Raw genomic sequence first — 24,214 nt, forward strand, 5'->3', positions numbered from 1 at the left:
GCCTCATTCCTGCAAGAACACAACCCCTCTGGAAAGGGGTCTCCTAAAGCATTGGTCGTAGAAGCCCCTGAAGGTAGTCATGACTACGGACTACTATCGCTAATGAGTTTTTTTTTGTTTTCTGTCCCCTGACAAGGGCACTGACATGCTCCTTGGTAAAAGGGACAAGGAAAACTCATTAGAGCCACAGACAGAAGCTGGCAAATGAGAAGAGATTTTGCCCTTTGCTTTGGTGGGAATCTGGAGGAAGAGGGGAAATGTGATGGAAGGGAGAGGCAAGCTCTCCTCCTTATATCCATATTCATAGCGTTCAGTCTCAGGATAATGCATTCGGTGTACCAATTTTCCATTCTCACAGATGCCCTGTGCTTCTCCTGTTTTGGTTTGGGCGTCTAATAGCTAGAAACTTCAGCCAAAGAGGCCAAGGCTGAATTGCTTCCCATAGGGAACAGTGAACTTTGCGGCTCACAGCCTGCCCCAGGAGGCTCTGTCCAGGTGGCGCAAGCAGACTTCAACGGTAGGATTCCAGAGAAAATACGGGGCATCCAGTTCGATTTGAATGTTAAATAAACAACGTACAATTATTTTAGTATAAGTGTGTCTCAAATATTGCGTGGGACATACTTGAATTAAAAAATGATTCATTATCTGAAATTCACATGGGACTGGGTGCCCTATATCTTAGTTAAATCTGACAACTCTACACAGGGTAGAATATGAGAGGTGGGGGCTTCAAAATACTCCTCTTACCCTGGCCATGGATTACCTGTCCCTGACCTCAGTCTCCACCACAGATTAGATAATGTAGGCAGAAGTTGTGTCCAGAAAGCTTCTGGAAAAATGCTCCTGCACTTTCTGGGTCTCCACTAACTGCCTCTGATCACATCTACACTAATATGGGTATAAGCTTGGCTTGCGAAGTCCTCCTGTGTGGCTCAAGAGGTGTATTTCAATGGGGAGGCAGCAATGACAGCCTGGCTGGCTGGATTCTAAAGCTGGGGAGACTGATCTAGGTGGGGCATCCACTCAACCCCCCAAGTCAAGGGGCAATGTGGGGAACTGAGCCAGGGATGCAACCGCATGGGCCTTGGGTGCACCACAGAGAGAGAGAGAGAGAGACTTCTTTTCCCTTCCTATCCTCCTTCCCTCATTCATTCATTCATAGTTTTTTTTTTTGCTTGTCCCCTCCCATGAGAATCTGAATAGTGTACCAAGGGTTTGAGGCTCTGTTTTTCACATTAACATCTGAGACCTTATGCAGCGCATGAGGTAAAGGAACCCTTCAGATCAGGCTTTCCAAAGCATTCCTATGGTAGGGTGGGTGATGGAGTGGGGCAGCGGCCTTCTTTCCCTGCTGTGAACCCAACAATCTTACATATTGGGCCAGGCTTTAGGAAATTAAAAATAAAACCAAAAAGCATAAAATCTGACATTTGTATAGCGCTTCAAAGCTTATAAGCAACTTCTCATATAATATTTCATTTAATTCTAACAATTTAGGAATTGTTACAACACTAGAGGGGCTAAGTGATTTGCCTAAGGCCACTAACTAATGAGTGAGAAAGCTGGTTTTTAATATTCAGGCTAACACATTTTTACTCTACAGGGAGGAAGGCAGATTTTCCAAATGGAGCCTGAAGATGCATCCCTATTTCTCAGTTTCGTGACAAATATGCCTTGACCAGTTCACAAGACGGTCTGGAACAATGGAGATCAGACAGAACCTTCTGGAGAGGGAAACTGTTCAACATGGACCTCCCTGACTGGATCTGGGGCAGCCTCCTGTTTGGATTCTTTCTCCTTCATCAAGCTCTTAGTGGAAAGTGCTCAGCAATGCAGAACCCCTCATGAGCATCCATGGCGAAAACACTGCTGATATCTCGCTCTGGCTGAGGTTGTTGGAGAACATTGTCCAGAAGCAGACTCCAAGAGAGAGGTCAGAGACAACCTGGGCAGTAGCAGCTGAAGACGGAATCCCCCTAGGGAGACTCACAGTCTCTAAACCAAGTTCCCTAACTTTCCTCTGAAAAGCATCATTCAGTAAAATGGGAGGTGGGGGCAGGGGTGGGGTAGGGGGGAACCACTAGGTGTGGCTTCTGGGCAAAGGGCTGAGGCTTGTTCACTCCTGGGACCTCCAAGTTCTGTTTCAGCCATAAAGATTACCTTGAACCTATCTGTTTCAAGGAAGTATCAAGTTGGAAACCAGATATTGGGCTTGAAAATGTACATTTGAGTTAATATTTGGCAGGAGATATCTAGATCTAAGGGCAGCTGGCAGAGTGGGACTCAGCGACAAGGTGTGAAGGTGACTCAGGTTCCTGGGTGTCCTGACCCTCCTGGGGTGGTCACATGCTCCCTGGCAGCTTCCTCTTTTCCTACAAACTGGACGTGGGGAAATCCCCACTGGGCACTATAAGAAGCCCCTGGGCTCTGTGTAGAAACCAGTGGCTCCAGCTAAGAGCACAAAATGAGGACAGGCCTCCTCTGCCCCCTGGCCCTTCTGTTCCTCCTTGGCCAGACCACAGGGAATTTGGAGCTCCTGGTCCCTGGCCCCAGTTCCAGCTCTTTCCTTGACTCTGTGTTCGGCTCCAACTTCATCTCTGGCCCCAGCTCCAATGACAGCTTCACTCCCAGCCCTGGCTCCGAGTCTCAGGTGAGAAGGCCCCACGGCCTGAGAGCTGTGTTAATTCCCTTCCTCTCACTTTTTGGGGACCTGAATATAATTTCATGGATGGCTAGACCTGAGCACTCTAAAAGATTTACGACTCCCTTTGTTAACTGTAGGCGCCCTGGAAATGAATTAAAACCTGGGTAAAATAATTAAATTGTTAGCAAGAGAGACGACATCTTGGTTCTTCTGCTGGGAGCTTTAGGGAAAGAACTGAAGGTTTAAAGAGGTTCTCAAACCTGGCTACGCTGGGAATTGGGGGTGGGCAGGGGTGGGAGGGGTACACCAAAAATAGAGATGTCCAGATCCTGTTCCAGATGAGAACTCTTAGGGAAGGGGCCCTGCCAGGAGTAGCTCCAGAAAAGTCGGTCTGGTTTGCTGCCCATTGGGAACCCTGAGGATGATGAAGAATCGCCCTGAGGGAGTGAGAGCCTCTTTGCTCCAGCTGGAGCCCTGAGGATTTCTTTGAGCCTAGTTTGTAAAGGAGATGGATGGCGGAAGCAGGGGAGGTCTTTAGGAAAGTGCTCTTACACACAGATATGTCCCCAGAAGAGTATTAACTGTCTTCCATTTTCCTTATAGGGAATCATAAGAGCCATTTCCGAAAACAACAACAGCAGTAGCAATAAACAGGCCAAACAAAATCAGCAACAACAACAAAACCAAAGCCTGTGCTAGGAAGGGACTGTCCCAGCTAGGCTGTATCCCTAGACCGTACCCCGAGCCTAGTTCTTTGGGAGATGAGTCCTCTTCATATCTCCTTCGAGGAGAGGGGAAGAGGCACCAAGGGATGAGACATTAGGGGGCAGGAAGCATTTCCTTCTTCCAACTCTGCCTGCGTCTGCTCTGGGCCTTTCTGTAGGAGCCCTGCTCTGGAAAACCCAGGCTTGCCTTGGGGTGGAGGAGTCTTAACTCCCCCAAAGCCTGCCCCTCTGCACTTCTGTGATCTTTATTCACAGGTCAGGTCGCTGCTCACGTGATCATGTCTGAATGGGAGGGCCATTGGGATAAGGAGAGGAAAAGGCTTTTTTATTGTTTCCATTTTGACATCAGAACCGTGTAGATGAAAATTTGTTGATCAACAAATGGTTCGAATGAAGGCTCACATAGAAACTGCCGCAACAATGTTTGTTGAGCACCTGATAAATGCCAGGACTTGGTTAAGTACATAATATATATTATCTTATTTAACCCTCAGAGACAGGTAAAATTAATGGTCCCATTTTAGAGATGTGGAAACCGAGGCTTAGAGAGGTGCCGTCGTTGGCTTAAAGTCACTAAGCCAGCAAATGATAGAACTCAAACTTAGTCTGCCTATCCTCTTCAGCATCTCTGTCTAGGCAGCTTTCTCTGTTTGAGGGGAGTATAGATGCAAGTTGCTAATTTTTAGGAGAAGCGTGGTTTGGGAATCGTGACTATGCGTGAACATTCTTTGCAGCCAGAAATCAGATGCATCATTTTATTCCACGATACTAAATAATTTCTGGGGACAATTAGAACTGGTTAACACTAATGTCATCACCACTCAGAAAGCAGCATTTGGGTAAGATGAGCTAAAATGACAGAAAATAAAATATAGGTCAAGAAACGGAGAACTCCAATATGCCTGTTGTTTGGCAAAAAGACAAATATTTAAAAGTAGATAAGGAATGGTAGTTAAATTGTGCTTAGAGGTTTTAATTTCCTTCCCAGTTCGCTTATCTCCCTCTGGTGAGTCAGTATCACTACCCCAACTTCTTTTTTTATGGCAGACAAGGTGTCACTTCTACTATAAACCCAATTTTCTAGGGCTGCCTGTCAGCTTGATGAGCTCTTTGGAAAGTGGTGGAAAACCCCTTTATAACTGTCATTGAGCAAGTTCCAAACGTATCATTTTCTGTACTTTGAAAATGTTGAGTACCATTATTTTATGCCTTGAATCTTTACAGGCACTTAGGCTTGGCTGCTAATTAGAGCCAATTGCAACCATAAGTCACAAATGTGAGTCACACCTTCAGCTCTCGCGCTCAGAGCACTTCACACGCCTCAGATGTCCCCCTCCAAAGAAGGGGCTGCTTGCAGGGTCCTCATTTCACAGACAAGAGAAGGCTCCATGCTTTGTTCACACAGTAACTGGCAGAGTCGGAACCGGGAGTCATGTTCTTCTGTCATCAGGCTAAAGGGGTTTGGGCTTGTCGGAAAAAAGGACACTAAGGCTCCCTAATGACAATGGGGCTGATTCACTGGGCGGGAATTGGGTCTTATTTGTCTCCCTGACACCAAAAGCTGGCAAGTTGTAGACACCAATAAATGTGAATTGAACACACGCTGAGTGAGAACCCATCAGTGCGGGGTGTCTTGTAAGGTACAGAGGGTCCTATTTGTCCTCCACAGGGGGACTGCATACCCTCTCAGAGGCCAGGGGACAAGCACACGCCTGGGTCTCCAATTCTTATGCTACACTCACACCGAGTTTAAGCAGTCACTGCAGACAGAGTGAGACCCATCACCATTAGCTTCATTGTCTTTGAATGTGAGGAGCAGAAATATCTCTAATGGGAGACACTGATCAAACTTATGGACCATTTTGATGTCAGCTGAGCACGCGGGGCTGATGATAAGCAGGACGGCAGCTAGGGAGTCCACAGTGCTGGGACAGAGACGTTCAATAGAAGACAGTGGAATGGCTGTCAGCAGGGCTCATAATTATTTGCCTGCCTTTCAGGTGAACTTCAGGACTAAAAGTTGTTAGCGAGTTGATTGTCTAGAGACTGCTTGATGATCTCCACTATTTTCTGATTTGACAGAGCTTTCCAGAGGAGTCTAAGCCTGGTTCAACCCTGTCCTGTGCAGCTAATTAACCTCCCCTTGTCAAAATGCAGTGCGAGACATTTTGGGGGGTAGACAGTTGTAATAATAAGCTTTTTTTTTTTTTCAAAAGTCCATGATACATTGGTCCTCCTGAAAAAGCCTTGGCGTGCTTGAGCCAGATGCTTTCTATCTTCAGTGGGAGTGATAAAGCGGGTTCCATTCTGGTGTAGCTCGTCCAGTCCTTCTTCATCCCTGGCAAAGACCCGTACCTTAATCCCCTCCCAGCCCCAATGTTTAGCATAAACCTGCTTGTCTCTCTTCCTTACTCCCCATTTCCTGCAGGTGTGGGATGTGATTGGCAAAGAAAATTGAGGGCAGTGTCAAGAATTTACCTGATATGCATATATATATATATATGTGCATGCGTGCGTGTGTGTGTTTGCTTATCTTAAAGAAGATTAGGTTAAATTGACAAGCAATTTAGTTGCAAAAGCCTGAATTAATTGGTCCAGAGGTCACTGACAGAACACATCTTGACTGTAGAAGCATCTAGGTCCGGCTTGTTCGGGGATCATGGAGGCTGGTAGATACTAAATGCACAGAGCGCACCACCTCCGCTGCAGCCAGCTGACCTCCTAAACTTTGAGAGGTGTGGCCTGCATCTCTTCAAATGCTGCAAACCAGTGTTCTCCCCTCGGTCATTTCGGAGAGACACTTCAGCCTAATGTTCCACAGGTGAGCTTTGGGCTAGCCATCAGATGAGATCATTGTCAAGCACAGCCAGTCCACTGCTAAGAGTTACTCTGGAAGGCAATAGTTGTAATAAAAAAAAAATGTTAATTGTGCTGGGATCCCCTTGGGGAAGTTCGAGGGGGACAAAAGAAAAACAGGATCTTTCAAACCTGTCATTTTAAAATATGCAGCGGCACCAAAGTGTGAGCCTGAATATCTTAAAGAAACATCAAATATTTTAAAACGACTTTTCTGCAAGTGGTAAGCTGGAAAACTTAAACATTTTTTTTGCACAAAACCTTCAGACTCCTACATTGTTCAGTCTTTTAAACATGGCTGTTTTTTTCCCCACTCTAAAGAATGTTAATTATGCAATTTTGCAGGTGGAGAGAGGATGTGAATTTGCATTGTATATTTTCCCCTTAACTCCTATGCGTGAGGTTTTTCTCTTTCTGTTGGAAGGCATTGGGTTGCAATTGGAGGTAACGGTGAGGAAGAGAAAATGAGTACGTGGAAGGAAAGGGAAAGTGACATTTACTGATCGCCTACGGCGTGCCAGGGACTTGGTTTACATTACTTGGTGACTCACGGGGACAACCCTGTGAAGTGGGTTATCTCTGTTTGGCAGATGAGGAAATTGAGACTCAGAGGGTTCACGTCCAGAAAGTGGGAGAATTGGAATTCAGGATGCTCATCACCTCCTTCTTTCCCTCACCCTACTTAGGAATAGTAACAATTACCTTGAAACCTACTCAAGAAAGGAGAATCTTCCTTTAGGTGTAGGTGCCTGACCCTGGTTTAGCCTGACTGGTGGAGATGTGGCTACACACGGAGTGTAATCACTGCCTGAGAAACATGAGCTCTTAGCTCGTGTCTTTGATGCTATTCATTTACGTATTGGACTCTACTTGCTTGCCTCTGAGCCCTCTTTTTTTTAATTTTTTTATTTTTTTAAATGTTTATTTATTTTTGAGACAGAGAGAGACAGAGCATGAACGGGGGAGGGTCAGAGAGAGGGAGACACAGAATCTGAAACAGGCTCCAGGCTCTGAGCTGTCAGCACAGAGCCCGACACGGGGCTCGAACTCACGGACCTCGAGATCATGACCTGAGCCAAAGTCGGCCGCTTAACCGACTGAGCCACCCAGGCGCCCCTGAGCCCTCTTTTGACAGGCCAATTTCTGGCACTCCAGTTACCCAAAAGCTCACTTCCCAGCTTCGTACTGATGTTGAACTTATTTTTATTTACAGTCGCTTTCCAATTTCACTGGCTTCGAGGATGACCACGGGACCTGCCACTGCTCCGTGACCCTCCCAGACACGACCTTTCCCGTGCAGAGAGTGGAACGCTTGGAATTCACAGCCCACGTTCTCTCCCAGAAGTTCGAGAAAGAGCTTTCTAAAGTAAGTATTGCTTTTCCTTCTCTTGCAACAACTTCTTGATAAGAGCAACCCAACCAACAAAACAGAACACTTTTTATTCAGGACTTTGTCTGCAGGCTTCTTCGGTTGTGCCAAAGCCAGCATGTTTGCATCCTTTGGAGGAGTTAGACTTTATTTCACGGCACACCTATGGAGTTCTTTATAGCGGGAAAAATGAGGGCACGTGGAAGAAAATGGGCTGGAGATCATGCACGCCACGGATAAACTCACTTCAATATTGTATGCATGCAGTTGGAAAGAAGCCTTGAGCTCTCCCTGCAAAACGCAACCTTGCAATTTGTATTTGGTTTTGGTTTTGTTGTTTCTTCCTGTTGATCGTCCTCGTCTTCCCTCCAGCTTTGCCTTCTCTGTCCTCTCCTCTGTTCTCTCTTCCTTCACTTTCACTTTTTCTTCCTATTTCTGCCCATTCTCCCTTCCCTTGTCCACCCTTCTAATCTTTCTCTCCCTTTCCTTCCTGATTTGTGTTTCTGTTTTTTGTTTTGTCTTCTCTTACTTTTGGAAAGCCCCGCCTCCTTCTCTTCCTCCTCCTTCCCCTTCCCCACTCCTTCACTCTTGGAAGCTTCTCCTCTTCTCCTCCTTCCTTTCACCCTCCTTTCCTTGCTCTTCCTCTTGTTTTTTCTTTCCAATTTACGCTCTTCCCTCCCTCCCACTCTCTGTCTCTCCCTCTGGCTCTGTCTCTGCCTCTCTGTCTCTGTCTCTCTTATTCTCTCCCTCGTGCGTTATTCTCTGTTGTCTCAGCAGGAGCATTACATTAGGCCTGTCCCACATTAGACCAAACCTGAAGAATTTGAATCAATTCTAGTAGGTCACACAGCCTTGGTAAAAATCCTGACTCCAACCCCCTGATTAGAGCTTTTTTTCTAGCCAGAGGAAGTTATCCCACCGGGTGTACCTTTCTCTGAGCCGGTGGGGCAATGTGACCTGGCATTCCAGTTTTGACCCCTTCTTCGTTTTTTGGCCACGTTAAAAATCAATTAGAAACGCTCCCATTTTCTGCACAGGTGAAGTCCAAGCTAGGCTATAATCACATTATGCATTATTTAATACAACGCCATTAATTTACAAGGAGCTCTGGCTTTACTGCAGGATTCAAAATAAGTTTTCCTGAGAAATTTAAACTTAGCTGCCTCACCATCCAGCACAGTTATCCTTTAAGACAAAAACGATGATGAGGCTGAGACCCTGCTTTCTTCCCGAATTGGTAGATAAATATTCTACGTTTCAATGGATGTCCAGGAAAATGTGTTTGACTACTCTAGGAACCTAGCTTCTTAAGAAATAAAATGTCCTTGAATTAATCAGCAGAAAAGGCACGGCACTAAATTATAAATTCCAACCATTAATATTCATAGCCTTATTCCAGCATAATCAAGCACAGATAAGAAGTTATGCATAAAAACATAACAAGTGGAGGAAAATCCTAAGTAAAGATCTTTTCAGTTAGAGTCATTTGCTTTGAAATAGTGGAAGCTACTGATTTGCATGTCTTCTTTGCTGGCAGGAGTGTGAAGGGCAGTTTGAAACCCCACACTGATCCAGAGGAGGTGTGCAGCTCGCCAGGGCTGAGAGTACGGGACGTTTAATTCCGATCCTATGAGGGGGAAGATGACATCTGCCTTGCTAATAGTTGGCAGGGAGGAAGGGAGGAGTAGGTGGGAAAACTTTTAGTTCCCCAAACGTCAGTAGCTGGTCCTAAAGAAATCTGTGATTGAGGCCTGAGACAGGTATTGACAGGTATTGGCTGAGATTTGCATCAGAAATTCTGTGCGACATTGATAACAACAACAATAATAACAGCTTCCTTTTCTGTTTCAATAAATTTTATTTATTTATTTAGAGAGAGAGAGCATGCAAGTGAGCGAGGGGGGTGGGAGAGAGAGAGAGAGAGAGAGAGAGAGAAGTGGGGCTCGAACTCACGAACTGTGAGATCATGACCTGAGCCAAAGTCAGAGGCTTAACGACTAAGCCACACAGGCACCCTTGTTTCTGCTTTTCAAAATGCTTTCAGTCCTGTTCTTCTCTCAAGCAGCTCTTTAAGGCCGATAGGCCAGCGCTCTTCCCATGTTAGGGAGGGAAACATGGGGTCCATAAAGGTCAAGAGCCATAAATGTGGAGGTCATTCCTCTCTTGGCCGAGTGAGCCAAGTCAGGAATCTGGGTCTCCAACATCATCCCAGTCCCTTTTCTCTCTGCCATGCTGTTATCAACCTCAAAGAAGAGATGTAGAAGGCCAGTAATGCCTTCAATCCAAAGTTATCTCTTCCACCGAGGGCTTTTGAATTTTCAGGTGAATTATTATAGCCGTCCCTAAGTTGCCTTGGAAATCACCATTCATCTGGAGGCCTGGAGGGAACGCCCGATTGGACAGGCCCGCAGAAGAGGGTTTTGACTGCCTTACGTTGATTCATTATCTGTCAGTACACAGGAAAGACAGGGAGCTGCCTCTGCATGAGCTGCTGAAAGCATTTTATACTTTTCTGTTGTTTATGGTATGTCTTCTTGTGACTATACTCAGGAGGGGACGACAAAAAGACAGCTCAGGGTTTTCTTTGTCCAGAGGGCTGTGGCGTTTGGGGCGAGTTATTTCATATGACACACGTTTGCCAATGGATCCTCATGCATGAGAAGGTCAAGGTAGTCTGGGAGACATTTAGGCAACTTATAAACAAAGAACTTTGACGGAACAACGTGTCGTGCACTGAAAGAGAATAAATTAAAAATGAGATGAAGAAAAAACCCCTGAAAGCACTGTTTCTCTAATAATTGCTGTAACTTGTAGACATCCAGTAAGTGAAGCACTTAGTATGCATTTTCCCTAGTCTTTGCAGAAACCTGGTAAGCTTGCTACCATTACCCCCAGTTTATAGGAGCAACTAAGGCTTAGAGAAATTAAGTGATTTGCCTACTAAGTACTGAAGTCAGCTTTGAGTTTAGGTGGACCTAGCTCCAAAGCATTTCTCATGTCTTCATGGTCAATTCAAGCTCAACTCCTCTTGTTGTTAAAGACATATTAAAATAACAGTATGTTGCAAAGTACATTTATCTGTTTCCGATAATCCGGCCATAATTATGATCAGAGGTTTTGAGGCAGGAACATGAGCCAGACTGATTCCTTAGCTTAATAGCCAGCTGTGCTGCATCCTTATCTATTATGAGACTATGTCTACCATGCAGAACAACAATGAACACCCCAAAACACCCCCCCCAGACAAATGTTGATTCTTAGAGCCCATCCATGATATAATATGTATATAAGAAACAAAATGGAAGCTCTGTTAGATTGGTGATTTGAAGGCAAGCATAGATGAGTCTTTTAAAGCTCAAACTGCTAGTGATGAGGAGCTCGTAATAAAGATGTTGGCACAGGGGGGTGTCCTCTTAGGGCTAGACCCTTATTATTTTATTTTTATTTTTATGAGAGAGAGAGAGCTGGGGAGAGGGGCAGGGGGGGGGGAAGAAAGAAGGAGAGAGAGAGAGAGAGAGAGAGAGAGAGAGAGAATTCCAAGCAGGCTCCATACTCAGTGTGGAGCCCAACATGGGGCTCAAACTCACAAACCAATAGATCACGGCCTGAGCCAAAATCAAGAATGGGACACTCAACCAACTGAGCGACTCGGGCCCCCTGTGGCTAGACCCGTATTCTTGCTCTACATCTCTGGTGCAAGTTGCACTGTGGCTTCTGACCTTGCACTTCCAGGGGGAGCTAGATGTTCTGGGAATTGCCCACACCAGCTCAACACTAGAAATCTGTGCATGTAAAGGGTTTACATGAGCAATCTACTTAAGTCAGTAGAGTCCTCAAATTCCCTCCTGTCTTCTAGTAACTCTATGGATGATTCTAGTTTTCCTGAACGTCATCGAGCTTTCCTTTAAATGTCAGCTGAAAAGAACCTCGAGTTTTTTCCCGAAACAGATCTTTAGGGACTCTTCATTTTGTGGCTGAACGAGGGCAGGCATGCCACACATCCTCATAGGTAGCAAACTCCAGGTTATGCCTTGGTTTTCAGTGAGAATCTGGGAGAGCCACATTTTATTTAGCAGGGATGACAGTTGGATCACTCATTTTTGTAGAACAACAGCTGCGATGTGCCACCAACATGTTCCAGGAAAACAGAGGGTGTTTCATTTGTTCCAAGAGCTGGCAAGACCAAATGCCAACAAGAATATTCATTTTGCAAACTTCCATTTCTGCGATGGATTGGCACTTTATTATTATTATTATTATTATTATTATTTTTACAGGCAAGTTTTTATGCTTGATTTTTGCAGAAATTAAAACCTGGCTACCTTATATTTGTGTTTATACCTTTGAGGGAGACTCGTCAGGTTTTCTGTTTTTTTCCAACTTCCTTAACCACCAAAATGTCACCAGCCTTGTCAGCCTCTGACGATGGCGCATCTGATGGCAGTGAGCATCAGTTGCCCGAGGAGATACACCAGCAGTGCCGAGGGCTGCATTTTCAACTTTCATTAAAATCCTCTTTGCCTGGAGCCCTAGCCCTTTAGGTCTGTGGCCTATGAGTCTGCTCTAATTTGCACAGTGGGGTTAAGTGGAAGGACGAAAATGACAGAAGTTAAGACTGCCTTTGGTATTGGGAGGATTACAGGCCAACATCTGGCTCTGAATTCATCCAGGCACCGTGGATCAGCTCCTTGACATTAGCACAGTTTGGGGAAAAGTATCACTTATGTTCGAATTTTTAGAAAGAGTGTAAAGCCAGCAACTTTTAATGAGCAGGTCCTTAAAAAGGCCATGGCATTTCTTTCAGAGATCAGATACAAAAAGAACCACCAAATGTGTTTATTGAAATACCCATTTGGAGCTTCCAATTATACACTAAATCACCAAGGGAATTTTTGGAAGTATTTTAACTTAATGATCAGACATTCAAATATATGCAACAAATGCGTAAAGGTCTGATTGCAATAATCAGTTCTTGAAATAAATGTGGGTGCACTTAATGAAATGTGCACTTTATAGTCACATACACACTCACATATTGTGTAGTAAAGTTGGGTCTTTATGGCACTTTGTAAAAGGTAGAGGGGCTCAAAACTCAATGCATATGGCCACCAGAGAAGGAATTCTACCCAGTGCACTTCTCTCTCTTCTAGAAAATATTTAGATTTAGAGTGGTGTTTCTAAATGGAGGGAGGGTGGTGGTGATGGTGATTTTGCCCCCAGGGAACATTAGCAATGGCTGGGACATTTTTGGTTGTCACAGCTGAATGGTCTGTGGCTGTTATTGGTGTCTAGAGGCCAGGAATCCTGGTTCACATCCTATAATACACAAGAAAGCCCCCCCCCCCCCCAACAAGAAAGAATGATCTAGCCTAAAATATCAATAGTGCTGAGGTTGGGAAACCCTGGTTTAGATCCAGTATGTGCATTGAGGGGAGGAGGGAAGGCAAGGGAGTCTGGTTCAAACCAGTTCAGTTTGGAGACCTAATATCTTCAAACATTAAAATGGAAATTAAAATATACTTGTGAATGATGACTCTGAAACAAAATTATTTTTAGTCTAGGCAAGCGCAAAATCCACCCCACCAATTGTAATAATGTTTTTTTTTTTCGTTTGCATTTAGATAGATTAAAGAAAAACTAGTTAAATTTTTAGTATGTGTGCTGCGGAAGCGAGCACTAGTTAAATATATTTTTGATCCCTTTCTTTTCTTTTTTTAAATTTTTTTTAATGTTTATTTATTTCTGAGACAGAGAGAGACAGAGCATGAGTAGGGGAGGGGCAGAAAGAGAGGGAGACACAGAATCTGAAACAGGTTCCAGGCTCTCAGCAGTCAGCAAAGAGCCCAACGCGGGGCTTGAACTCACAGACCGAGAGATCATGACCCAGGCTGAAGTCGGACGCTTAACCGACTGAGCCACCTAGGAGCCCCTCTTTTATTTATTTATTTTTTTAAGTAGGCTTCACACCCAGCGTGGAGCCCAGCACGGGGCTTGAACTCGGGACAGTGAGATCAAGACCCAAGCTGAGCTCAAGAGTGAGACGTTTAATCAACTGAGCCACCCAGGCACCCTGATATTTTTGATCCATTTCTTTACCAAAAAAGAAAGAAAGAAAGAAAGAAAGAAAAAAGAAAAAAAGATTGACAGCAAACAAATAGTCCCCAAGGTCTTGGTAGTGGAGGAAGACTGTATAGTATTACTTTGGGAATTGACTTAAGCTTTTTGATTCCCTTTCAGGTAAGGGAGTATGTCCAATTAATCAGTGTGTATGAAAAGAAGCTTTCAAACCTAACTGTCCGAGTAGAGATCATGGAAAAGGACACCATTTCTTATACTGAACTGGACTTTGAGCTGATCAAGATAGAAGTGAAGGAGATGGAGAAACTGATCATACAGCTGAAGGACAATTTTGTTGGAAGCACGACAATTGTTGACCAGCTGGAAGTGGAGGTAAGTCATGAGCTCACTTCTGAGAGGCTTAATAATAAATTAAGAAGTGGGCAGGTGTTGGGACCAGGCTATGGATCTCTCTTCTGACTTCTAATTCTGCACTCTCTCATGACCGCCTGGCATGTCCTGTGTTCTGCTTTTGGGGGGTGTCTGAATAGTGAGTGGAACACAATGGGAACGCGTTCATTGAGGAGCAGGTGTCATCCAGTGGGCCTGCCCCAGACCCAGGTGGCCTTTCAATGTCTCTAGAAAGGTGATGATATAAATCTGAACAACTCCATGGCCAAGTTAGATTGAGTGCCTTCTCTGTTCTGGATTTATCCTTGTGGGACTAGAAAGCCACAATTTACCGGATTTTGGAATTGCTAGGTCTGTTTCTCCTTTTGAATGATCATGTGATCCTTGATTCCTCTTGGAACACTTCTCCACATACTGGCAACCCTCTTTAAAGGAATTTCATGCGATTATGTTTTAGTGAAGCCTTTTAAGCTCTATGGATAAAGACCATCACATTAATGTTATGGTTGGGTAATTTATCTCAACGAGAATTTACTAGCATGGACATGATGTGGGCTGTAATGGAGAAGTCTAGTTACATATCTCAGATAAGTTTTCTCTGGCCCTCGCCATTCGTTAGAAACTTAATTATAATACAACATGAGTAAACACGAGTTTATAGGGGAAGGTTATTAGAAATGAACTTTAATGGACCTTTGTGGAGGCTTAGACTGAGCCTGTGCTCTATTATTAAATCTGTTAAAATATTTGCCATTTTCTTCTTGTCACACACATCTGCCTGAGATCTGACAGGCGTTCACGCTAAACCATAAAATGTATTCTTCCAAATGAAACCATTCCGAAGAATCTCGGGTGTACTCTCTAGCAATGTTTCACTAAGTGACAAATTCAGCCCTGGAATGTTTATGAAAGAAATTGCACAATAATATAAAGTCACTCTGCATTTTTATTTCCTTAGATAAGGAATATGAGTCTCCTGGTAGAGCAGCTCGAGACGCTAGACAAAAACAATGTCCTTGCCATTCGCCGGGAAATCCTGGCTCTGAAGAACAGGCTGAAGGAATGTGAAGCCTCTAAAGGTGAAAATGTTACGGTCTCCCCACCGCCTCCTGCCCCTGGTAAGCCTGCCATGTTGTCACCACCTGAGCCAGTCCGGTTAAGGGCTGAGAGTGGGGCGGGGAAGGGATTTGGGATTGCAGAGTTGAAGCGGGGATGGGATTTTTGCAGGGCTGAGTTTACTCTCCCGAGCTCCAAGATCTCTCTCCTAGTAGCTCCACATGCTGGCAAGTTCTGGGGCTCATCGAGGAGAACCACCAACAGTGAGTGGATTTAAAGCAAAACTCACACATTACACGTGTCCCCTTTGCATTTGCTAACAAGGAAAACAGCTCTGTGATGATGGAATTGCTGTGGGGGCGGGGGGGGAGGGGAGTGGAGGGGGGCGGGGGGGGGTCTGGTGAAAGCCTCTGGAATCTGCAAGGCGTCGGTGCTGTCCCGCGGATGGCAAGGGCTGATTGGCTCATGTATCCGATGAGCTGGGTTATGCCTTGACTCTTCCTTTTCTCTTGCTTTCTTTCTGTCCCTGCTTCCACGCCTGTATTTTTCCTTTAAGCTTTCCTGAAATGCACCTGCTGTTTTTTCGCGTGTCCGAGGATTCAGGGAGGATTTAACGGTCCACCTGTACAGTACTTGTGGGTGTGGCCTGCCATCCTGCCTAGAGTGTGAGTTCCCGGAGGGCAGGGATGGCCTCATACTCTCTAAATAATCCTTGGGGCTAGGTATAGCATAGAGGTGGGTGCTCCATAATACCTCCATGAATGGAGGCAGTGGAGTGTAGAGGTCAGGAGTATGGCTTTGGGATGCCAAAGACCTGAGCTTCCCAGCTATGTGGCCACAGCAAAAGATCCTTAATCTCCCCCTCGATAAAACGGGAGAATACTACTTACCTGTGAGCGGGTTAATGAAACAAGTCTTGGGAAGCACTGCGCTCTATGATTGACACTTATATGCTGGAATTTGTTATTATTATTAACGATGATAATTGAAGTGAAAACCTGGCTGTGAACGAAAGCGGTCCTTGTGTGCTTTAGCACGTCCCTCCAGGTGAACTAAAGCCCTGCTCTGTCGCCCTGTGCAGCCCTGTCACAGGGAAGCCCTCCCTGCGGGTCATAAGCATCTCAGCCTGAAAAGGGCCTGTACCTTCTCATCACATCATACAGCTCTTGTTACTTTCGTTAATTTCTGTTTCCACAGACTGTTTCCTCTTAGGCTGTGTGTTTCTGGATCCTTGTCAATGTAACTGGCTTCTTTAAGGCTTTAATTCGATACTGCCATGGTTATAAGCCTCTCGGTGGTGTTCAGGAGACTCTCTTCCCTCCCTCTGCTGTTGGCAACCTGTCATAGTATGACATACAGAGGAAGTTCAGGACAAAGGCCATGCCTTGTCCTCTGGAACACACTGAGGTTAAATTTAGTCTGGGATCAGTGGTGTCAGTGTGCATTGAAAATGTGAGCTCTTTCTGCTGGGCCACGCAGGGCTCCTTGAGGACAGGGTCAAAGCAATGACAAGCCCTGATAACACGTGAACAAGGTTTTCTTTCTTTCTCCCTCCCTCCCTCCTTTCTCTCTTCCTCCTCTATTCCTTCCTTCCTTCTTTCCTTCCTTCTTTCCTTCCTTCTTTCCTTCCTTCCTTCCTTCCTTCCTTCCTTCTTTGGAGTGAGGACATTTTAGAACTGGAAGGGACATTTAGGACCATCTAGCTCAGGTCCATCATGTCTCAGAGGAAGGAACTTAGGTGGTGAGGGTGCTGCTTTTCCTGAGGCCACATGGGTGGTTAGTGGCAGGGCTGAGGCCGAAATGCAAGGCCCCTCACTCCCTGGGTATCTCAGGACCTAGAGCGTCCGTGGCAATAACCCAAGAACGGCAGTGGAAGAGAAAGTACACTTCTTAGTATATCTACAGAGGAAAACAAGCGAGCCTGCTGGATTATTTTTGTTAGAAGTTTTTTTCGAGAACTTTCCCCTAGGTCCTCACACTTAGACTTTTGTGAGTCATCCCAGCCCAGCTGTGTTGTTTAAGCAAATTGGACCCAGATTTCCTCTCACTTTCCCACAACCTTGGCTGTACCTGGATCCCGGCCAAGCCACTTGGCCCTCCTCCAACTTTGTTCATATTATATTTATGATGTTTATATTAAACTGACTTTTTGTCATGTTTTTAAATCAATTTCTTTTACTTGCTCTCTTTCTGTTTGGATTGGTTGATAATGCAGAATTGGAAACTCCCCAGGCACCACAAAGTTGTCAGCCTGTGGAGACTTTAATTAAAGTTACTCACTATTATGGGACTTTAAAATCTGGCCTGTCTGCTTTTTTCACTGCAGAGTTGCACAGAACAAAAGACTGCACGCAAGTCTCAGCTATAAAGGAATTCCGTGCTCTCGGGGCTCCTCTCTCCCAGTTGCAGGTTGCTGTCTGTGGTCAGCTTGATCTTAGAACCAGTACATGTAGTGAGGGTTCAATAAAATGCGCTTTGTATTTGGTTTATGCTGCAAATGGTATCCTTTTCTGCTTCATTTCATAGAACCTTCTAATCTAAAATAATTGCCCTTCTGCTCATTAACTTTTTTTCCTGAGAACAACTGTCTCTCTCTCTCTCTCTCTCTCTCTCTCTCTCTCTCTCTCTGATCTCCCCCTGAATCTAGACGACTGGAGATAGGCAAAATGTACGTACACGCCCAGGGGTCGACTGCGGTTGTGCTTGGAGATGATGTCAGGTTCTGTGCTGACACACAGTAGGTGCTCAGTAAATGGCTGATGAAAGATAGTGACCTGCCAAAATCCCAAGCCTTAGGAAAAGCAGTGTTGGGGAGTATGTACCCAATAATTTAGTCTTCATCATTTTGTGATTATGATCAGGTTAACTGCCTAATTCCCACAGGTGAATTGTACTCTCCTCTTTGCTCAAAGTGCAGTTGTCTAGGTAGGAGACTGCACTGATAGATCCAAGATTAAGTTTCCCCTGCAGATAGTCATTGACTTAAGAAAAATGCTACTAAGCATGAGACTTTAAAAAAGCCAACTTAGGGAGTGCCTGCGTGGCTCATTCGGTTAAGCGTCTGACTCTTGATTTTGGCTCAGGTCATGATCACATGGTTTATGAGATAAAGTCCAGAATCCGGCTCTGTGCTGATAGTGCAGAGCCTGCTTAGGATTCTCTCTCTCTCTCTCTCTCTCTCTCTGTCCCTGCCTCACTCATTGTCTTTCTCTTTCTCCCTCTCAAAATAAATAAAAAGCATTTAAAAATTCTTTAAAAGATAAAAAAGCCAAGTTAGGGTGTGTTAAAGTCTTATCATGTGGCTTCCCGGGGTATTTTCAGAACACCATGACAAGATCTAATGAATTGCATGATGAGATTGCCAACCAAGGCGACACTTGTGTGGAGGGTTCCCTTGCTTTATGTTCTGCTGAGTGAATACCAGGCTTTTTGTAAAACATATGTAGCAGGGTAGAGTGCTAGTTGTTTAATTAATAAGGTAAGCTGGGTTTGGGGGCTTTGATCAGTCTTTCATTCTTTTATTCCACAAACATAATTTGGTGCCACTGCATGGCTGGTCCTGTTCTGGGAGCTAGGGTTCCCAGGATGGATACAGGAACCTCCAGAAACCACTATGTAGGAAGGGAGACAGTTGTGTGAACTTTCAGCTATATATAACGTGATGTGATTATAATGCTGATAGTTACCATTTGTTGAGTTGCATGTACATACCTTCTCTCTCTTCTTAACAGTTCTACAGAGTAGGTATTATTATTATTTTTTTTTAATACAAGGAAACTGAAGCTCAGAAGCTTACACAGCCAGTAAGTACCGGAGTCAGGATTTGAATTGGAATCTGTCTGCCAATAGCTTCACCTGTACCAGGCTGCCTTCCATAGATGCTCTGATAGAGAGGTGCACCTGTGATTCCCGCAATAACAAGAACGTTTCAACCACTCACCAGCCCGATTAACACCGATGTATCTTTACTTCCTTGCCTGTAGAATAGCTAAAAGTGTACTTTTACTCTTAGTTCTGTGGCGTGTTCTTGTCCACTAGGAAGACGTGAAGCGATGCATTGGTCTTTCACATTCTTGGATTATGGTTGGGCAATGGGTGGTTGTGCCAGGGGTGGAAGCTTGGGACGGCCGAGAAGGCTAAGACCTTGAAATGAAGGAAGGGGCGGGGAAGGGATATGAGACGAGGTAAGGGGGGGTTGGGGGAAGCTTGGCACAGATTGGGGGGAGGAGGCTCTGGCTGGGCAAAAAGGAGCAGCGGGCACCAGGATGGCTGTCAGTTTCAGTATCGTTTCCAGGCCAGTTTCCTGCCGGGAGTCGAGGAAGCCCGCCATAGCCTTTTCTCTGGCCTGTCACTGCTGTAGCCACATCTGTAGTATTGGCAACAGTGCCCAGTTCTCCTCCCTGTTTCTGCTTCCTTCGACCACAGCCAGGGCCCCCCAAATGGCCCAAAGGACATTGAGGATGAGAGAGGGGTAACAAAAAAGGGTAGGAGAGTGTTTAGGAATGGCTGGGAAGTGAGAAAAAGAGATGTAGGCTTCATACAGTTCTGGTATTTATACCAGGTACAATGTTTAATTTCCTGGTCGACTTGTAAAATGATAAGCCATTATCATTAGTAGTCGTAGTAGAAGTAGTAATTTTGAAGAGAAGTTTATTTGGATTCCTTTATATCTAAGGATTTCCACATCCAAGACAGAACAGTTTATTATCTTTAACCCCGTGATAATGCTTGAATAAGATTATACATCGTAAGTTTTCTTTATGTATCTTGTTGCTGTTGGTTCGGGATATTTTCTTTCCAGGAAAGCAAGATTCGATTAAACAAACAATTCCTAAGTCTTCCAACCTGCAAGAAAAACGTGACTTTCTTACATTTCCTTAGAGTGAAATGTAGTTAAATAAGTAAGTTCTCGGGAAGGTATTTTAACTAGCAAATCTGGTTTGTAGCATATGGAAATTCAAACAGTTTTTGTTATCATTAAACTGAACACACCATTAACTTTATTTTAATAATTCATGCATTGTTTCATAAACAAAAGCAAACAAGCATTCATCTGAGAGATCACTTTTAGGAGAAGAAATAATAATTTATAATTTTATTTATTATTTCTTTGGTGGAGAACAGTCTCTTGGCTGAACACACGTTGCTTTTTTATTTATGAAATGGTGCATGCATTATTAAAATAAACCAGCGCCTGTGTTCTGCTTAATGATATGCAAAATTATTTGAGGTTGGGTACAGAATGGTCTCATTTCTCTACCTGTTGTATGGTTGGCTGGCTTTCCCACCAACTGCGGATTTATGAGAGCATTTAAGGAGCACGTATTTAATTCTGGGACCAAAAAGCCCCAGCAGATTGGAAGAATAAAAGCAGGGTTTCTAGTAATGGTTTCACCTCTGAGCAGTCCTTGAGTGAGGAGGGGAAGAAGGGGGGGGACATTTAGCAAGGAAAGGAATAGGTCTTTCCATGTCGGTCAGAGGCACAGACTTACAGGCAAAGCTTTGCTCTCCCTTAACCAATGTCCTACCCCCCCCCCCCCCCCCCCCCGATAAATCAGGTAATTCTTTGGAGCTCTGCTTTTGGCTGTAGCTCACATCATGTGCTCTCCACGGCTCCCTGATTCCCTCCAAGCATTCAAAGCCAGAGCAAGTGATTCAGGTTCTGTTCCTTCTTCCCTCACCTGCTCAGCTCCAGGCAGTAGGATGAGGGAAAATGACCTCAAATGTACTTGAAGTGGAATTTTCTTTGTCATCCAATAAACAATGTTACCCACTTTTAAAGAGATATTTACTAAGATCCCTCAAAATGTGTGTTCAACTCTGGATAGTTATTATAAAGACCCTGGAGGAGTTTTATGTTATTTTTGTAGCTCATAAATGATTTGGGTTGGCAGGCATTTCAGAGTGTGACGTGTAGGGCCAGTTGTCCAGCCTGGGTTGTTCACTGCTGGTACAAGGAAGTTAGAGTCAGTGGACCGGTGAGCCTGGTCCCACTTGATTGTACACATTATGACGACAGTGTCAGATTGAGAAAGGTGAAGGACTTGCTTTGCTGTCATTCTATGACCCAGTAGAATATGTGGTATAAACAGCAAGACCTACTTTACAACTGCAGCAAGGTGGTCACCAAGTGATCTACGCAATAGGCTTATGCTTTGGGCACACATCAGGCCCTATTGCCCTAAAATCACTTCCATGGCTTCTCAAGGCGGAAATCCCACCATTAGAGGACTATCTTTTTGTATCTTTAAAATACCATATTTAAAACTTTGTCTTCTGAGATTGGCTTGGGGCGGCAATGGTACCTGGCATGCATATGCACTTGGGGTTCCAGGGAGGGGCAGAAAGGTGAAGGGCATGGATACTTGTCCAGGGCAGTCTTCTCCTTCGTCACAGTTGTCCCTGATCCTGGCAAATAGCACCTTGTGGCTTTATGGAAAAAGGGTAGGATCTGGGATGACCTTGCTCTTTTTGATTTCTCTAGAAGAAAAATGAAATAAAAAGTGGCTCAGTCGGTTAAGCGTCCGACTTCGGCTCAGGTCATGATCTCGCGAGTTTGAGCCCCGCATCGGGCTCTGGGCTGACCGCTCAGAGCCTGGAGCCTGTTTCAGATTCTGTGTCTCCCTCTCTCTCTGACCCTCTCCCGTTCATGCTCTGTCTCTCTCTGTCTCAAAAATAAATAAACGCTAAAATAAATTAAAAAAAAAAAAGATTGCAAAATGCTTTCTAGTAGAAGAAAATCTGTCAAATCCACCAAGTCCTCCTTTCCTCTTTCTAGGCCCTCAAACCTTTTTAATATGGCTCTTGGCAGTTCTAGCATCCCCATCTCTGGAATGAAAGCCCATTAATGGAAATAGGAGGTGGTTTTCTCTAGAGCTGACAGGAGGCTTGCATTGAGACTGACACCAAAAGAAGGTCTTGATCCTTCTCCATCAGAACCACGGTCGTTGCCAAACCTTGACAAGAAAAGTATTTATGGGTTCCTTGGTTCTTAGGACATTAAACCATTTGTATCTCGTCATTCATTTTTCTCTAAGAATGCCCTTGTATGTTCTTGTTTGTACAGGAAGCTGTGGCCATGGTGGTATAGTGAATATCAGCAAGCCGACCATCGTTCAGCTCAACTGGAGAGGGTTTTCCTTTAAGTATGGTGCCTGGGGTCGGGATTACTCTCCCCAGCAACCAAATGGAGGGCTGTATTGGGTGGCACCTCTGAATACAGATGGGAGATATCTGGAATATTACAGACTCTACAATACCCTGGATGATTTGCTATTGTATATAAATGCCCGAGAATATCGGATTACCTATGGCCAAGGCAGTGGTACAGCGGTTTATAACAACTACATGTATGTCAACATGTACAGCAGCCAGAATATTGCCAAAATTAACCTGAATGACAACAGGGTTGAAGTGACTCAACCTGTCCCTGATGCCGCCTATAATAACCGCTTTTCGTATGCTAATGTCGATTGGCAAGATATTGACTTGGCTGTGGATGAGAATGGGTTGTGGGTGATTTATGCAACCGAAGCCAGCACTGGTAACATGGTGATTAGCAAACTCAATGACACCACACTCACGGTGCTAGACACTTGGTATACGAGACAGTATAAACCATCGGTTTCTAACGCCTTCATGGTGTGCGGGGTTCTGTATGCCACCCGCACTCTGAACACCAGAGAGGAAGAGATTTTCTACTACTATGACACAAACACAGGGAGAGAGGGCAGTCTAGACGTTGTAATGCCTAAGATGCGGGAGAGAGTTCAGAGCATTAACTACCACCCTTTTGACCAGAAACTTTTCGTCTATAATGATGGTTACCTTCTCAATTATGATCTGATCTTTAACAAGGAACCCAAGTAAGTTGTGGAAGGATGAGAGAGAAATGAAAGGTTCCTTGAAAAAAAAATGGTCTTTTTCACTTATTTAGCTATCCACGGGGGGGATTTGGAAGTGAGTTTGCTTAGTAGTGATACTTGGGAGCATAGTTCTATCGCACTGAAGACTTAGGATATTTGCCCTGATTTGGTAAGTTCTTTTGGAAGCCGTCTGCCTCCAGAGAATGCATTTCCCTAGTGAAAATAAGGTCCTTGCAGGGTAGATAGGATTGTGGGGGTCTAGGGACGTTATAGGTTCAAGGAAGGTGTCAGTGAGACAGCTCTGGAAATCAAGGAACTTAAAGAGAACCTATGGCTTTTGGGGATTCTTCGTAAGAATGCGTGTCAATGACCAGCTCTCCTCCATGTAGCCAGGTTAATTCATCCATGCCTGAAAGAGACCTGATCTCAATTAGGCAGATTAGTACTTGAAACTCCTTGAGGGATCAAGTCTCCATCTTTGGTTTTTCTTACTAGCATCTGGACAGTGTTTTATATGTAGCAGATTAGTAAACTTAGCATGCTTGTATTATATCTGTGAGATGCTCAGAGTTTTCTAGAGAGAGGCTCTTTTATGCACTAAATTGTACACTGTAAATCAGTCCCAGATGGACCTGCAGGTGGGGGATTTGATTTTTCTTTTATCCCTTTTGTCCACCTCTAGAAGAGTCAGTAGAACCCTCCTACCTCATAACTCCATTCCAAAGGCACGCAGAAGACTAGAACCAGACTTACCAACCAGTTCCCTCCACCCATTTCCTACCTCCTGCTTTTTATGAAAATTAACCAGTTTTTTTATGGAATGGGTAGAAGAAAAACAAATAGATTTTTTTTGTCTCATCATGAAATTACAGTTACATGACTCTAGGACCGTAAGAACAGATGGCAGTGATAAAATAATAGCATATCTGGTTACATGACAAAGCCCTTGGAGCATATGTGGCATTTGTATTAAGTCATATCAATTGTTTCATGCAAGTGTTGTCTTTGTTTAAGCCTAAAAGTTGTAAGAAAATAAATTTTTTTTATTTGAGGAAGACATATTTTTAAAAAACCATTGAAAATATCTAGTAAGTCAGTGCAGTTTGAAAACCTAGCAGGTGTATGTGCTTCTGTGCTTTTGGATGGCTTTCTCTTTTGGTCTTGGTCTGTTTCCCCTTGATGTTCATGAGTCCCAGTCTATAGGACTGGCTCTTTAAATGCTATAACC

General features: G+C 44.4%; 1 protein-coding gene and 1 long non-coding RNA gene across 2 annotated transcripts in view; both read left to right on the plus strand.

Moving 5' to 3' along the window:
• Positions 1 to 2,007, plus strand: part of LOC125173570 (uncharacterized) — a 37,551-nt gene extending 35,544 nt beyond the window's left edge. Inside the window, exon 4 of the long non-coding RNA XR_007155083.1 lies at positions 1,607 to 2,007. This is a non-coding gene — a long non-coding RNA (uncharacterized LOC125173570). The remainder of the gene's footprint in view (positions 1 to 1,606) is intronic.
• Positions 2,008 to 2,239: 232 nt separating this feature from the next.
• OLFM4 (olfactomedin 4) lies at positions 2,240 to 24,214 on the plus strand. The gene is made up of 5 exons (XM_047872827.1): positions 2,240 to 2,653; positions 7,442 to 7,594; positions 13,835 to 14,047; positions 15,024 to 15,183; positions 22,188 to 24,214. Exons 1-5 carry the CDS (start codon positions 2,468 to 2,470, stop codon positions 22,988 to 22,990), a joined length of 1,515 nt encoding a protein of 504 aa, XP_047728783.1. The 5' UTR covers positions 2,240 to 2,467; the 3' UTR covers positions 22,991 to 24,214.

The sequence above is a fragment of the Prionailurus viverrinus genome, chromosome A1 (genome assembly GCF_022837055.1).
Source record: "Prionailurus viverrinus isolate Anna chromosome A1, UM_Priviv_1.0, whole genome shotgun sequence".
Classification (NCBI taxonomy): Eukaryota; Metazoa; Chordata; class Mammalia; order Carnivora; family Felidae; genus Prionailurus; species Prionailurus viverrinus.